The 17,477-nt window shown below is 49.2% G+C and overlaps 1 protein-coding gene across 1 annotated transcript in view; it reads right to left on the bottom strand.

The window, feature by feature from the left end:
- Positions 1 to 491: 491 nt before the first annotated feature.
- Positions 492 to 17,477, bottom strand: part of HS3ST3B1 (heparan sulfate-glucosamine 3-sulfotransferase 3B1) — a 30,303-nt gene continuing 13,317 nt past the window's right edge. Inside the window, exon 2 of the mRNA XM_039562388.1 lies at positions 492 to 4,682. Coding sequence (XP_039418322.1) covers positions 4,064 to 4,682 — 619 coding nt within the window. The 3' untranslated portion in view covers positions 492 to 4,063. The remainder of the gene's footprint in view (positions 4,683 to 17,477) is intronic.

Raw genomic sequence — 17,477 nt, 5'->3', positions numbered from 1 at the left:
AAAAAAATGCAAGTGTGTAGGGAGCAACAGCAACCACTGCCCCCAGAGGCTGGATCAGCATCACTACAGTAAGAGCAAAGCTTTGGAAAAGTAACTTGGCACTGGAAAGGTTCCCCACTGCAGCTGTAAAGGACTGAGTTTGTCCTGCAGCATCCCTGAGCCCATCCAGTTTTTGCAGCAGGGCCAAGGGTAATCTCTCAGATCTCTTCCCTGACATGGCACTGGATGAAGGTGTGTCCAGCACGACAGATCAGCCCCCACACAACTGCCTGAGCAAAACTTGGACACATCCACCCCCAGCAAAGCCTCTGGCTCCAGAACAGCTGAGTGCTGGATGGGAGCCCATGTTCAGGATCATGTCCCGCTGGCCTCAGCACAGGCTCCTGGGCTTTGCCACCAGGCCAGCACAGCTGCACGGACAGCCCTGGGATGGACGTGCCAGTACAGGGGACAGCACCTCCAACCCCCCCAAATGAACACAGCTGTGCCTGTCACTTAGTAAAATAGAGTTTTATTTGTTCATACAAATAGTATGAATTTTCAGAATTTCATTTTCTTAGAAACATCTTTCTCTGTGTAAAATTAATTTGTGTTGTACATACCACAAAATACTCCATATACATTTTTTTTAGATTTTCCTTTTTGTGGCTTTTTTTGTTTGTTTGTTTTGCTTTCCATTTTGTTCTTTTTTTTTACAAATTGGCTACTACACTATAGAACCATGTTACAGACAACACATCACTAATACCTGTACTACACTTCTGGATACAGGACTGAATGAAACTCAGCCATAAATTAATGTTACAATGTGGAAAAAAAATCAACCAACCAAACTTCTAATCACACTTCCAAGCTTAACTTTTTTTTTTTTTAAGGGGTATTTAAAAAAAAAATGCACTGATTCCAATATTAGCAACCAGATGAACACCATAGATGATTCACCTTCATTGTCATATTTGTTAGGTAAGGCTTTTTTACATTAAAAGTCTAATGCAGATTTCATCCTGAAGGATATCGAGTCAGGACTAACAATTTGCTTATGGTTAGAAGAGTTATTATTCACTCTCTGTATTTCCACTCTCCAACAAGTTTGCTCCACAAGAGCTTTTTGCAGCAGGACTTGATTATACAAATTAAGCCCACACTCTGCTGTACAGCCGAGGAAGGCATTGGGATATTAACAACTTGTTTCCAAGAAAGCAAGAAGGAAGACGTAAGGGATGCAAAACTCTTGCAGCACTGAGCAGCCGGCACTTGCTCCAGAGGGAAGCGCCTGGAAAGGAGCCCAAGCCGACACACAGGGCCTGGAGGCTCCACCAGTGAAACGCCCTGGGAAGTGGCATGGCCACGGCTGGGGGCTCACCCAAAGGCCAAGTGGAGGGGTCAAGCTTCTTTCTATGCATTGCATAAGCTGCTAGAAGGAAGACCAAGGTTTTGAGAACCATAAATCACTTGTTTTTCCATGGAAGTATTTTCTTCTCAGTGCCTGCAGCTCCTTTCCCTCAGCCACCCAAGACTGGCAGGGTCTGGGATAAAGCAGACACACTCCTGCATTCATCACCTGTCCTGGCAGCAGGGAACAGAGCCAGGGACCTGGATGGAGTTGAAGCCAAACCCCTCGAAAGTGCATAGATTCACCCAGCCGCTCAGGCCTGCAGCTGGATTTTACAGGACTGGGGAAAAGCAGGGGTTATCAGCCTGCACAGCCCAGCAGGTCCAGCATCCCACCTGTGCCCCCTGAAGTCAGACTGTATTGGCCCAAATTGTCATTTCTTCACTAGAAATGGCTCAGGGCAAGAAGGAGAACTTCTCTGTTTGTGGGAAGATGTGTTTGGAGGCAAACCCCAAGGAGGGATTTGCATCCTGCTCACAGCAGTTTTGTAGGCAGCTCAGCCTGATGATGTTAAGCTTAAAATCTCCCTTTCCTTGAGGTCACCCACATGCACTGCACCCCAAATGTGAACCCACATATGGCAGTGCAAGTCCCTAAATCCCTTTGGAGACGTGACACTGCTGAGCCAAGACAAAAGAGCTCAGGTTTAAACAGCTCTTAAGGGCAGCTCCCTGGCACCTGCAGATCCCTGCAACAGACCCAGAGCCGAGTCTGCTCTTTGCTCTGTCTGCCGGAGCAGGACTAGATCGAGACCCAGACAGAGAAGCCCAGGCTCTGAGGAACATTTTCATCACCCAACAGCCACAGCAGAGAGACGGAAGAGGCAAGCAAGAGCGAGGAGGCTGCAAAAGTAAAACAAACATTTGGGAAACACCACTGAATGGGGCCCACCACAGCTGGACACAGCTCAGCAGTGGGCAGCTCCAAGGAGGAGCTACGGGTAACTGTGGAGAGGTGCAGGGCACAGATTTCTATAGGCAATGCATACGAAATTAGATGTTCTGCCCATTGGTGCTTTTGTTGTTTCCAGTTTCACTCACACTGCTTATGGAAGTGCAACACCAGGAGATGCTCAGTGCAGTGCATCATTTCAGTGCTGCAGGTGAGGTGTGACGAGTTTTGCTGCCCAAAGACATCATAGCTCTGTTTCTGTTAAAAATTCAATGAGAAAATCACTTCTGCTGCTACCTTGCTCCAAAAGTGTTCCAGTCAAGCTGGCAGAACCTCTGACAGTAACGATAAGGCATCGGACACACATGGTGTTTATCAGGACCTCCTCAGCTCACAAAACACTGGCAGAGCTCTCAGGACAGCCCACCCAACCTGTCCTGGAGTCCCACAGCCACTGGTTCCACCCAAGGAGAAGGATTTCATTCAGGTTAATGGTTACATGCTTGGAGCCTCCTGTCCTGCCTGGCTGCCACCCCTGTGCTCAGCCAGGGCACCCCTAGACTGCCACAAATACCCCAACCCCAGCGTGCCCAGATTCCCCCCTGCCTTCCTACATATTCACCCTTGTTGGTAAAGCAGCACCTCTTCTTGGCTCTAAGCAAATGATGCTCCTTGGGAGAGACCACAGATAGGGTGTTGGACCAAAGAGTGATGGGAATTAACAGGGCTAAGGGTGATGTTCCCCAGTCTCAGTACCTCCAGTACTGGGAGGTGCTGCGGTAGCCCTGGGGCTGGAGGTAACACTGCCTGTGCCATGTCCTGGGACATGCTCCTGGGCATGATGCCAGGGAGACACCTGAGGTTTTCTGCTGGTGTCTTTGGTACATGAAGGGTGCTCCACGTGCTGCAGGCACTGCCATCTCCCAGCAGTGCCTGGCGTGCGTGAGTATTCCTGGAGCGACACTTCCTGCAGGTCACTCTGACCAGCACCACACGTGTCACACACAGACACAGCATTTCACATTTGTCCTGCAGTAAAGATTTTAAATGCATAGAGGGATCATGGGAAAGAACCTCCTGGACAAAAAGCAGGAAGGAAAACTGTACTGACGAGAGCTCTGCCCATGCAACAGGCTCTGCAGCTTCTCTGCTGGAAAAAGAGCACGTTGCCCTCCCGGCAGTCCTGAGCAGGAGACCTATGGCTTGGGGTTCCCACGCTTACAGCCACTGGGAAAACATGCTGCTGCTCAGCAGAGGTATGTGGGGTACAGGGATGCCCAGCCTTCCTCCCACCCACCACAGAGAAACCCCCCCTGGGCCATGGAACTAACCAGAAAACTGTGGGTTGAGGGAGCACAACACTGCAGCAGAGACTGGGACACTGGAATAGGGAAAGCAAGTGTTTATAAAGGCCAGATACCCGTAACAAAAATAAACTTGTGCTTTCCCTCCCTCCCTTGCTTCGTTTGATTCTTAAATACAAATTTTGTTTAGGAAAAGTGGAAGCACTGTCTGTTACAAACCAAAACAAAGAGAAAGCAGAAGGGAAAAAAAACAAGGAAAGGAGAGACATATTAGAATTAAAATACCGTGGAATGTTAAACGTTACAGGCTACCGTTCTAGCCAGTGTGGTTAGGCAGCTTAGTGAATTAATTGCTTAGGAATTAAAAATAAATTATTATAAAATAGATTTCTGTACATTTTACATACATATATCTCTCTTTATATAAGCAAACCGTGCTGGGCAAGTAATTACAGGGGACTTTCCCGTGCCAGGCTCAGTCCCAGCCAAAGTCCTGCCCTGTCATCTGGTAGAACTTCATGTTGAAGGGTCGGTAGAAGTCCCGCAGCCTCTGCACCACCTCCTGGTCGATGTCAGGGTGGGTCCTGCCTTTCGTCTTCCCCAGGCAGTGGGGTTTGCTGCTGCCTTCCGCCTTCTTCAGGCACGGGAACCCCTTGGTTTTGTTGAAGTAGAAGTGTTTGTCAGTGATGATCCTCTTGAGGCCCAGAAAGTCCTGGACCCTGCCCAGCTCCCCCGCGGGGTCACTGATCAGCCTCTCCCCACTGACAAAGAGGATCTGCCCGATGGGGAAGTAGAGGAGCCAGTTCTCCAGGTGCTTGGCATAGATGCCAATCTGGATGGCGCTCCACGAGGTGTCGATCAGGCCCGTAGTCCTGTTTTTGAAGGTCAGGCTCTCAAAGGTGGGGATGTCGGGTTTCTTGGAGAGCGTCTGGGTGTAGTCCGAGATGGCTCTGGTCACGGGGTCCCGCACCACCACGATGAGCTTTGTGCCCTTGGACATGGAGGAGATGCGGGCTGGGGCCTCCTTGGTGACGAAGTAGCTGGGGGTCTTCTCCATGGTGATCTGCCCCTCCAGTGTCTTGGGCATCAGGTCCCTGCCAGCAAAACACACAGACATGGGTCAGAAGAGCAAGGAAGAGGAACAAAAATATCCATATGCATTTACATGTATGTTCACACATAGATACACAAGAATTCTTCTCCCTAAAATGCCTTCACAGGCCATTTGGTTCATACAGAGAAATCCATTTCCCACTGATTTAGGGATTAGGGGGGGGATTATTATTAAAGGCAACTATATTCGAAATCCATCTGAGTAATCTCCCAGTTATCCACGAATGGATTAGCTGGGCTACACTGTGTGCTTGGACCGTGTCTACATGTACCACACCAGCTCCAGACTGGTCAGGATGGATCCTGAGCTGCACCAGGTGGTTGTCCTGGCTCATGTCAACACCACTGAGACCTCAGCCCCAATCTAGAGCTCATTTCCCCATGGGAATGAGAGGATGGTATAGCAGAAAAGCAGCAGCTCACTGGAGCACATCTACCTCACTTCCCCTCAGCATCCCAAATGCAAATCTTTTCCCAGTTCAGGCAAGAGGGTGCAATTTTTCCCTGGCTTGCCAACAGCAGGACTTCACTCACAGGTGTCCTCTTGCACCCAGTTTCAGCCCCTGCTTTACTATTCCCTATCACTTTGTTCCCTCACATGAACTAGACAGAGCATCAAGAGCTGCCAGTGGCATCTTCAGCACATCCCAGTCCAGGAGACAATGAGGATCCCAGCACCGCCCCACAGGTTACAGCAGGTCAGGATGTGGAATACAACCATGGAGAACACAACCATGGGCAGGACATACTTTCACAAAGTACTTTTAAAACTTAAAGCTTTCAGCAACACCACCTTATTCCCTGGCTATTTCTAATTAATCACATAGGAAAGCATGAGGGAGCTTGCAGAAATGATGGAAGTGGCACGAAGCAGGAAGAGTCATTTTCTCCTGTCATTCACTAGGCAAGCTAAAATATTTTAGACTGTTTGCCAGTTCTTTCCCTTTATAGCCCAAATGGACTCATTTGCTCTGGGTTGTGAGACAGTTGAAAAGAAAAGGCAAAAGGGGAGTCAGGCACGAAATTAAAGCTATAAAACTTGATTAAGTTTTCAAAGCATCCACCCAGCACAGAGAAGTAAGCAGCCAGTGTGTGACCTGCAAGCCTGAAGCTGTGCTTCCCTCAGCCATACAACACTGCAGGGAGGCTGTTCCCAACAGCCATCTCCTCCCTCACTACTTTTATGCTTCCACAGCAAAGATCACCAGGGCTCTTGCAACTGAAACAGCCACTGATAATTTGTGCTAAAGCCAATGGTTGCCCTGATTAAGAACTCAAGGGAAGAAAACTGACCAATGTGTTCTGAGGGCAAGTAACCGGGGACCCAGGAATGAGAGGTCTGTTTGCATCAAAAATCATCCCATGTCTATGAAATTTGGTCAGTAGCTATTTATGCAAATACTGGTGAGCTCACACTGTACCTGGTATTTTACTTCATCAGCTTCCAGCATTACCTTTGTGCAATGCGTTTACAGGCAAGGGGCACGCAGGGGCTGCTCCTCCATCCCACAGGTGAGCTCTGCCTGGAGGCTGCCCATAAAGCCCCTTCTCCATAGTCCCAAGATGGGAGACAGTCCCTGTCCCTGCATGGGACTCTGGGAGAAGTGGTGATGGACAAGCTGGACTGTGGAGGAAGAGGACATCAGCTTATGAAAACCTCCAGTCATGCCCAGGCATGATGGCAACCCTGAAGGCTGGGATTTCAAGTCCACACAAGTGGAGTTTCACATGCAGATAAAAATCACGCTGGTCTACCAGATACCTGGGATGTGAGAGCTTCTGGAAGGCAGGAGCCAGTGTGTGCCAAGAACAGCAACCAGAATAAAACTCTGACTAATCCTTCACCTTTCTGGCCAACTCTGAAACCCCATAATGCTGTCACAGAATAGGGCCAGTCAATAACACTCAGAGCAACTCTTAAATTTATCGTGGGCTGATGTGGATTTTGACATTTGCTCATTAAGTGGTGTCTCCTTTTATGGCTGCATTAAACCCAAGTTCTACATCCTGCACTGGCCACCAACTGCTTTTCAGCTTGATTTAAGAGGTCGTTTTCCACCCATGAAGTCCTTAATGGCTTGGGACCTGCCTAAAGAGGCGAAAGCTTCCCAAAACACTCTCAGGTTGCCCGCACTGCACTGAAGTCCTTCAGCTTTAGGTCATGTTCATTGGATTGCTGGTTATATGGGGCCCTGCATTTTGGGACTGGTTTGTCCTTCAGGACTACTACAGTCAGTATTTATCAGTCTCCTGGGAATGATGCAAGGTTTATTTTTCCCCTCCTTGCACAAGAAAGGCATTGGGTAGGGCTGGGCTGTGAAACAGGAGGAAATTGCTGGGGATGGAGTGCCAAGTCAGTTGATCCAGTTGGGAAACACAGGTTCCTAATTAGCATTTCAGCAAATACAGAGGAGCACACTATAAGTGGAAGAAAGCAGGGAGCAACTCTTTACCCAAGAGGCAGCCACTGGCCTGGTGTCAGTCCCTTTTCAGAGCAGTTTATCTCCTGAACTGCATTTGTGGCTGAAAGCACTCAGTTCTGGGCGGGTCTAAACCTCCCAGATTGTTATTTTTGGAGAGGGCCTGAATTCTTGGCAATTTAAGAACATTTTGCTGGTGACCCATCACAGCAAGCAAAGCAGAACAAGGCACATTGACACACCTACTGCCCTCAGGTTGGCCAACACAGGCTGAGGTGAGCAGAGGTAGAAACAGAACCTTCAACCCATGTACAAGACCTGGATCCAACAAAAACAGCCCTCAGGCCCTTGCTCCTGTTCTCCCTTCATTGTACCCCCATAGGTGCCAGGCATAGCCCAAAACTAAGACCCTCAAGATTATCTCAGACTCTGCTTTGTTTGTGAAGTGGCTGCATGAAAGGAAGACAGCTGCAAGTGAAGCAAAATATTGTGGCCCATGGATGTGGTTTGAGCCTCTGACAACACCACATCCAGGAAAGCAAAATTTTATTGCATCAGCATGTCAGTTGTGAGGAGCTTTCTCATGGTTTCCATAATCTCCCACAGAGGCACCATCCATCATGCTGGCAGCCAGAGACAGCAGAGCCTCAGGGACAGAAGGAACGGGTACACTGGCTAGTCTGAACTCACAGTGGTGGAAAAGTCAGCAAGAAGAATTTATTCCCATTCAAGCCACAGCGGGAGAAGGGCAATTTGGCCCACCAGAGTACTGCAGCTCCAATACAACACACTGGACATACGTTTTGGTGGAAGGAGGACCAGATCCAGAGCCAAATATATCTGCTCCCGGGGCTCCAAGACAGCAAGGGCTATGCTAAACTACAGCTGCTGCTTTGGGAGGGGAAAGAGGAGCTGTGATGGTGAGAGACCATGATGCCCTGGCAGGATGCAGCCCCCTGGGAGAAAGGAGTGGGGTCCAGCAGAAACCCGTTTTCAGCTCAGGGGTGGATACAGATCACCCCAGAACAGCTTGTGGCCACTGGGGAGCCTCTGTTTCCATGGAGGATTCACAGGCACCGTGGAGACATGGGCAGCTCCTGCCAGCACTGTCTGGCACAAGGTGAGAAAGGCAGAGGTGCAGCTACCACTGCTGTCCATAGGGGAGAGCAAAGGGAGATGACAGAGGGAATCAGGCTGTGGGAAACAGGGAGCTCAGCTGAGCCCCAGGGCTGGATGGAGACACCACTGACGGCCATAGCGGAAACTGTAGTAGAAAATATAGCATGAAAAGCTTGGCAAGCCATCCCTCCTGCCTTGTTATCCTCCTGCCTTCTGGCAACCTGGAGTTCAAAGACCTCTGGAGACAGCATCTGCATCCAAATCATCCCACTTCATAGCGACTATGAACTGTCTAATCCTTTCAAACCCACAAATACTTCTGGCCTTGAGAACATCCCACAGCAGAGAGTCCCAGCACCAAAGCACTGCCTCTACCTGCCATCTGAACTTCCTCGCCACTTCCCTGCTTGGGAAGGGATGAGGCACCTGCTTCTTGAGCATGGAAGAAGGAAGTGAGGATGAGGAACACCAGCAGACTCCCAGCATCCTTTATTCCCCACCCAGCCCAGCCAGCAAAGCACTGGAGGGGCTCAGCGCTGCTGACTAGGGCAGAGCTGCCAGCAACGGGGTCCCAGCAAGGGGAGGGAGCTGCTGTGTGAGCACAGCTATGAATTTTGCACAGGCGAAGAGCAAGCCCCTAACCCTGAGCTATTAACATGTCAAGAGGGACAGAGGAAAAGCTTTTCCTTTAATGAACATTTCCTTGGTGAAGTCTGCACCCTTCATAGGTGAAGTGATAGGCTTAGTCTAAAGATGGATTGGCCTACTTTACCTATTAACCACTTAAACTAATGTAATAAAGGCTCTCTTCATTCAAACAGCCCTAATCCCCAGCCCCACACAGCTCTGAAGCCTGGAATAAGAAGGGATACTAAAATGAACTCAGCCAGGCTGCTGCTTGGAGAGGCACTGGGCAGGGCATTTTATGGGGGTTTTTTAAGTGCAAACTTCTCCAATGTGAAAACCGGACCCAGAGTGAGATAAATTTACAAAGTGGGGATGACAGGTGGCCACATGGTAATCCAATCCTGAAGCCTAATGCCCTTTGTGGCAGCTTTTGTCTGCACAGAGGGGCTCCAGGCTAATCTGCTGCTACTTCTCAAGGAGGAACAGGCGAGCAGTCAGGGGGGCAAGGGGACCCCCACAACCTGTTGCTGCATTATTTGCCACAGGTAGGACAGACCAGTGCAGGGCAGAGCACAGCAGTGGTGGCTGGTTTTATCCCCGGGGACGTCTGTTGGTCCCCCCACGCACCTCCTGCCATGGCAAACACCTGCTGGGATAAACTCTCCCACTCTGCCGGAGCCCATGGCAGGGCTAAGCCTGAGGGGCTTCAGACACAACCGTCTGCCCGTGGCGGGGGTCACTGTCAGCCTGCCCAGCCAAGACCCAGCACACTCAGGTATCCGGCTGCCCCAGAGCTGGGCAAGTGAGCTTTCCTTTCCGAGGAAGGTTTTGTGCTGGATATATTCCGATCCAGCACCTGGAGCCACCCAGCATCAATCTGGGAGATGGTCCCCCTGCTCCAACAAATTCAAGTAATGAGTCCCTCAAGTAAATCTTAAAATCGGGTTGTCCTGTGATGCAGCTGCAGCAATGGCACCTTCCAGTCTCAAACCGCTCTGTTCCACACCAACCCACTTCTTCCTCAATCCTCTGTGATTCCTCAGTTTACCTCAGCAAAGGTGACAAAACTCTCCCGGAGGAGATGGACAGCTGTGTACAGGGTGTTGAAAAAGCAAGAGAAGTGCTGTTATGGTCAGGTTAAAACACCACAGCACCTGGATGCAGCTATGAGATGGAGGCTGGGGAGCACTCACAGCAGTCCCCACAGCAGCTCTGCCAGCAAATACAGCAAGAACCACCTTCAGTGCAGAATTTCTAGACTTCCCCCCCCCCCCCCCCCAGCCATTCCCTAGAAGCAAGGAAAATATGGGAAATGGGAGAAAAAACAAGTCAAACTATTCTGGACATCAGCCACATCCATGCCAAATTCAGGTCTGTAATCCAGAACAATTTGCTTTGCAGCCCCGCACTGCGCACACTGAGCAACTAACCTATTTCTGGCCAGTTTCTACCCTATTCCTCACTGATGTTTAAAGAAGACAAAAAGTGACTCCTTTTCAGAAAACCAAATTTTGACAATCTGATTTTTTTCTGGGGAAATGGCCCCCAAATCCTCCCAAAAGGCTGTCCAAGAAACTGCATAAATTAGACTGAAAAGTTATGGTGAGAAGGTGAATAGAAATACAAAAGGTAAACACCAAAGTTCTTCTCCCATTCTAGGTGAAAACAGATTTTTTAGCCTCCGGAGTAATGACAGGGGGTTTGAAAACCCAAGATGACACCAAGCTAAAGTAGAGCCAGAACAACTCAGAACATGGTACAATTCAATGCACGTGATGAATTTATGATTTTTGTTGCATTTTTAATTTACAGGTTGGAAAACAAACAGGCCCAGTGGTGCCCACTTGGAACAGCTCTGAGGAACCAAGTGCAGAAGATGAGGCAGATTAAAGCTGCATCCCCTCAGAAGTCAATGCTTTCCAGCCTGCTGCATCTCCCTCTCTCTTGTCCCGATCCCAGGGGCAGTTTGGTATCCTGTTCCCATCCCAGCTTTGCTTCAGTCAGGATCCCACCAAAGCCAAAGGGTTCATTTCACACCACAGTCTATCTGTCCATCTGTCACTTTAAGTCAAACATTTTTAAGGAGGGCTTGCTTTACTGCAACAGCCAATTCTCACTCTAATTCCTGCTGCTTCTCTGCCTTTTCTCTCCTCCCCATCTCAATAAATAAATTTAGGCCAAGTGAGCTAATTCTAATATCTTGAAAAAGAGACACCCAGGGAATGATGTGGGTGGTGCCTCCATTGGTGGCAACTTTGCCTTACAGCTCACCCCGTCTGCCAGGACGATACCCAGTTGTTCCCAGTTTCTGAGGCAGCAGGTTGCTGTCAGAAAGCAGGAGAAATGTACAGGTCAGAGGTGGATTAAGACCACAGGTAAGGGCTGGATTAAAACCACACAGCTGTAGCCCCATAGTGGCACCTGACCATGAGCAAGAGCTCAGAGATGCTCTGGTAATCAAAACCCCAAAGCATCACCAGCTCAGCTCCTGAGGCCACCACACTGGTCCCATCCCAACCCTACCAGGCCCTTTTCCCTACATGGCTGATCACAAAACCATCGAATCCCAGCAATACTCCTTAAAAGCAAGAACCTGACCAGCTCCGGGAAAGACTGTTAAAGTAATAAAGCGTTTTAATTGCATCACTAACCTTGCCACCTGCATGCAGGTCAACTGGCTTCAAAATTACCTTCTTGGCTTTGACTCTGCTTTCTGGTGGCAGCAATGGGATGGGGGAATGAGGGAAATGGAGGAAGAGGAAGAAACAGAGAGAAAAGAAACAATCGCAAATTCCTCTTTGGGGCTGTGAGTGCTTGCTGCTTTTATTATTTGATACATCATCTTACCAAAATTTTCCTTGACTTCAGCTGCTGTTGCACCACAGACCTGCACAGTAGCAGGCAGTCTCTCCTCTTTTTATGACCAGTGGTAAGAGCAACACGTGTGCCTTTCTCTCGAGCAGGCGTCTGTTGTTTGGGTTGGCAAATTATACAACAATAAAAGGGAATGGCTGGGAACCAGCCTCGGCCTTTTTGAAATGGATGTAACCCAATCCAGCTCCGTCAAACACTCGCCACGACGATTACACAAACCAGATGATGGGAATTAATGAACTTTGGGGGTGAGGAAGGAGTAGATGAAGGAGGAGGGAAAGGAGGAAAAAAAAATGTCTGCCCAAAATTAATGTTTTTCTCACTCTCCTTGCTCCCTGCCCCCTAATCTGTTAGGTGCCCTTCACTTCTTGGGGAGTTTTGGGGATTAAAGGAGGGAGAGGATGGTAATGGTGTGTGAAAAGTCCCCATCATGAAGGTGCTCTGGGACTTCAATGGGACCAAAGAGCCGGTGGCCACAGGCGGCATCACCATGTACCCCACAGGAACAGGCTCTGGTCTGGCTGTGGAGTCTGTTCTAAGCTCCTTTGATGCGGATAAAAACCCCCATCAAAGGTTCGGGGAGATGCAGGGCATGGGCAGATGGCCCTTTCGTCCCCACTCCATGTGGCACAGCTGGGATGCACCAAACATCCCTGGCAAATCAAAGCAAGCAGTGCCTCAAGGAGGGGGCAATATGCTGCTGCAAATACCAGGGTTTAGGATTTTTTTTTTTTTTAATAAAAGACTTTATCCACCTCTTCAAAAGTCACTGCATTGAAATCAGACCTAGGAGCCACCACAGAGGTTTGACCCTCTCTACGCTGGGAAATGGGGAGCTAACCCAGCCACAGAGCTGAGCAGACAGGTTGCAGAAGCATCCAAGCATCAACCTGGATAAATCAGGGCCTGATCCATGCACAAAACCTGGAGGGTTTGTGCCTCCGAGAACAGCAATGGGTGTAATGAGCTCCACCAACCTCTGCTGCAAAGGCAGCCTCCCACCCCGTGCCAGCCAAAACCCATCTCTCACCCAAATGCCTCCCCTACCACATGAGATTAAATGGGTTAATTAGAAGCAGTCTCATAACAAATATATTATGTGCTATCCCTCACAGGGCTTCTGCCTTCTGTATTGAAGTGCCATATATGGTGTACCACATAGCTGCAACCTACAGGGGAGCAGTAACTTTGATCAGCAGAAACACTTGGTGGGAGTCTTGTCTGCACAGGACAGGCTTATGCTTTCACCAGGAAGCACAATAAAGAAGCCCGGTTCCACAAAGACTCCTGGGAGGCTGATGGGTGATGTCACCATCACTCCTGGCACACGCCCATTCCTTAGCAAAGGATGCAAAGGCATAAAAGTTGTCTTGGAGGTGGCTGATTGGAGCGATCCCCCTTCCCACCTGAGCTGATGCTCCATGCAGGGCAGCCTCTGGGAGGAAGGGTTCAAGGAGCTGAGACCACCTTGGAAACTTGGGAGAAGTGCATTCTCCTTGCAGATGCTCACATGGATGTGCCCACAGGGTGCAGTCCTCTCCTTGTGGCCCTCTCCTTTCCAGGGGATCTCCAGCCCTGGCCAGAGAAGGGAAAGGGCAGAGAAAGAATGGGGCAAGCAGCACACTGTTCCCCTACTGCTTTCCCAGCCTCCATCCAAATTCAGCTCCAAAGGCTCTCTTTTGCCTGATGCACTCCATACACCTAATAATCCTCAGTTGATCTCTCTTCCAACCCTGTGTCTAGGTGGCTGCTCCATTCCTGTAAGTGTTCAAGGCCAGGTTGGATGGGGCCCTGAGAAATCTGGTCTAGTGGATGGTATCCCTGCAGGGGGATGACATCAGAGGATATTCAAGGTCTCTTCCAACCCAGGCCGTTCTATGATTCCTCCTGAACCTCGGCATGCACAGCCCATCCAGGCTCCTTGCTTTGCCCATTTTCACCAGTCCCTGCCCCTACACCATAGCCCCAGTCCTTGCACCATCACACCAGTCCATCCCTCCCTCCATTTCCAGCCTAGCTCCAAGTCTGGCAAGTCTACCATACCTTCCCCTAGGAAAGCTCTTTGCCAGGCTGAGGACTCCCAGGCTACTTGGTCATTCCTCAAATAGAAATTCCTCCAGCCATACAGAACAAACCTAAAATGTTGCTACTGTCACTGGGTAGATCATGCACCAACTGAACACAAGCTGCAGGGATGTGGAGCTTTCTTTGGGTTATGAAGGGCCAAATTTCCAATTATTTTTTCACCTCTTCCCCAAATAACAGCGCAAGATGTTACAACTGCTAAGCAAGAACTTTCCCTCCTCCTTTGCTGGAGCCAGGCAAGATATTAATCAATGTCCCCAGTTCATTACACAGGCCCTCCTCTTTATGTAAACATGGAAGCCTCTTTCTACTCCCCTTACTCATACTTAAAAGCTCTGAACTTCCACTAAATAATTATCTTCACTGGGGGCAGAGGAGCAGCACTTTACATATCAAAGGGCTGCTTTGGAGGGATTTACAATAATTTAAGATGAAGTGGTAAATATTCTATTCACTCCAGTTCATCTCCAGTAATAATTATAATCCTATTAGCAAGGTCCCAAGAAAGTGATTGCATTATCATCTAGCGAGTATCTATGTGGATTTCTTGGAGGGGTGGGATGGGGGAGGCCATCGGCAAGGAAAATAAGGAAAAGCAACAAAAGATGCAATTGCCAGCATCTCCCTTCCCCCAGCAGGATTTGGGCTCCATTGTCCCGACGCTTCAATAGTGCTTTGCTCTGAAAGTAAGAGCTTTTGAGCGCAGTAAGGGGGTGGGGCTGAAATGAGCATCTTATTCCTCTCAGTCACCCTCGCTCCCCTTTCATGGCCGAGAGTCCCCCCGGGTGCCGCTCCAGCGACAAAGAGCACCCGGTGCTGTTCCTGCAGCCTCGGGCCGGCGGCACTGCCACAATTAAAAGCTAATTGCTGTTTATGGGTGAGTTCTTTAGAATATTGCCCAGCATCACTGGGCTGTGCTGCCCACTGGTCAAGTCATGTGAGATTACTCTAATCTGTCTCCGTTTCGCCCAAAAAGGACAAGAAGACTGGTTTTGTTTAAACGCAGAGCAGGGAGAGGGAAGTTCTGTGAAACTCATGATTTAAAGGGGGGAAAAAACCCTGAACTCAGCAGGAAACATGACTGAGCTAACTGGCAAACTGGGACTAAAGACCCTTTATCAGCAGATCGCAACGCCAACTGTCTACACCAAACTGTGTGTTTTATTCCTGCTCCATGTCACCTCTTTGTACACCCCGTTAGAGTGTTTAACTGGAATTTATCCCTGCAGGAGTGCCTCAGTTGCACCAGTGTAATCCTCTTCCCTCTCTTCTGGCACCTGGAGGCCACCAGTGTGAGTCCTCAGCCCTTCCACCAAAAGCAGGCAGCTCAACTCTGCTCACTCTGGGAAATCAGCAACTACTCCAGAGATGCACCATTTGCAGGCTTGGAACAAGCCACGATTACCGTCACAATGTGCAACAGTTTATCGCAAAGAAGTAGAAACATTTTTCTCAATAAATTAAATAGACAACGGCCTGAAAGGGAGGAAAGAGGAAGAATTTTAGGCATCGGGAGAGATTTCCGTGCTTACAACTCATTCCTGGTAAAAAATAAATTCTCTGGACTGCCTCTGCGTCTTACTCTTTTGCAACCAGAAAGACCAGCAACTTCTCCTTCCTCAAGAATTTATAGCCTAGAGTTAACATTATGTGTACTAGTCTCCTACTATACAAAGATTTGATAGATCCACTTATGGATTCATTGCAAGACAAAGCTCTTGAAGAGTGCTGGTTCAACACATCCTTGTACCAGAGATGTGAATTCTTGAACTCCGCTTTACTTAGGTAGCGCCAATCCTGCCCTCATGGGAAGCTGAAACCAGTATCTGGACTGGGTCAGCACCTGCAAGCACAGAATGTCCTTGTCCAGAAAAAAAACAGCAAAGAGAGTCAGGGTCTGGAGTTACTGGCTTAATTGTGGAGAGAAATAAAAAAGACAAAACCTCCACAGCACTTTCAAGGCTTTTGCTAGCTCAGAGTAGGCCTGAGCAAGGGAAGCCTGGCTTGGAAGAGGCTTAAAAGCAGATGAAGAAATCATAATGGTGGGACATCCAAAACACATCCCTGGTACCTAGATGACAGGAGGGTCTCCTGTGGCAGAGGATGTGGGACTAACACAGTCCACACTAATTCAGAGACCCTGATCTCAGGGGTTTGGCTTCAACTCCATCAGGAGAACAACTGGGCTGTTCCCACAAGTTCCAAACAAAGCCCACACCTTGCTATAAGCTTTCTTGCCTTGCAGCAACCACCCAGGCACCTCCAAGAGGCACCAATGCCCACTGCTCACACCACAGCCTCTTCCCTCTCACCCCTCCCCTGTCACCAAGGCTCAGGCACAAATCACTAATGCGGCAGGAGCACCAGCCAGTATTGGTGGTATGTTCAACTGTCGAGTCCTTAGCCCCAAACAGCGCCCACACCCAAGAATTTGCTCTCTTAATTGTAGCAACAGCGCTAATGCTCTCAAAGGTGTTAAACCACCCCAGGCACTGCTCCTCACAGGTCTTTGAGACATCTCTCTTCCTCCTATGTCTTGGGAAAATGCTTCCTTGCAGCAAAGGGAGCAATATCATCAGGTTAAGCCCCAGAGATATGAGGCTCTGGGATTTGGGGGAGGCAGAAGTGGGTATTGAGACACACAGAGCTGGCACTGCAGAAAGAGTACAGCCAGTTGGCTTTCTGCTGCTCTCCCAGAAGCACCAGGTGTTTCAGGAAATAGATGGCCAAACCAAGTAGCACCACAACTCATCCAAGGGCCAAACTACCCGCCACTGCACATGGAGCAGAACATCTTCCTGGCTTATCCCACCTGTGACACCAGAACACCCTGGGGCTCCTGCCCCTGGCTAGGACACTAGGAACCATTCCTAATCCAGGTAGCCCACAGGAGGTTATCCCCCCAACCTCATCCCTACAGTACCTCCTCTTCCAGGCCCTGCTCCAGTGACTTGCTTTGCTGTATGTTGGAGGTGGTGAGCCCAGCAAGCAGGGCACACCTCGACTTGGACCCAAAGGGCACATCTGGTGTAATCAATGCAGGAGAGATGGTCACATCTCACACCCTCCAGTCATCTCTATGGCAGCAACACACTGCCACACTGTTTCTGTAGCCATGCTGCAATAGGGAACTTTCGCCAGTCTCCCAGAAAAGGAGTCAGTTCAAGAAAAAAAAAAAACAACCAGCTGGTTTGGGCCATTCTAGGGTGGGGGTCCATACCAGCTATATGGGTATATATTTTTATGGCATGCAGTCACAAATTAACTTTCTGGTTAAGTAACCACACAGTGACCATGGCAGCAGCCTCTCTCGAGCCACCAAAAAGCAGCTGAATGTGAGTGGCCAACCCTGGTCCACCTCAGCTGACACTCAGAAACACCTGACAAATTTCTACCCAGGAAGGCACTACAAGGAGATGAACTTCCCAGGCTTTGCTTCTCCTCTGGGGCACTGCCAAGCCACCACATTTCACCTGCTCCAACTCTGCCAGAAGGTGGGGAAAAAAACCCCAACCCACATAGCAAAGAACCAACCCCTAAAGGGTTACATACAAGTCAACAGTCACTCCAGCAAGATATGGGTAGGACCATGTTCCACTAATGCAACCTTCATAAATCACAGCCCTGCTGAGAGGCCTTTTGCATTTTCCC

The sequence above is a fragment of the Corvus cornix genome, chromosome 18 (assembly GCF_000738735.6).
Source record: "Corvus cornix cornix isolate S_Up_H32 chromosome 18, ASM73873v5, whole genome shotgun sequence".
Classification (NCBI taxonomy): domain Eukaryota; kingdom Metazoa; phylum Chordata; class Aves; order Passeriformes; family Corvidae; genus Corvus; species Corvus cornix.
This window is presented reverse-complemented; position numbering and strand designations above follow the sequence as displayed.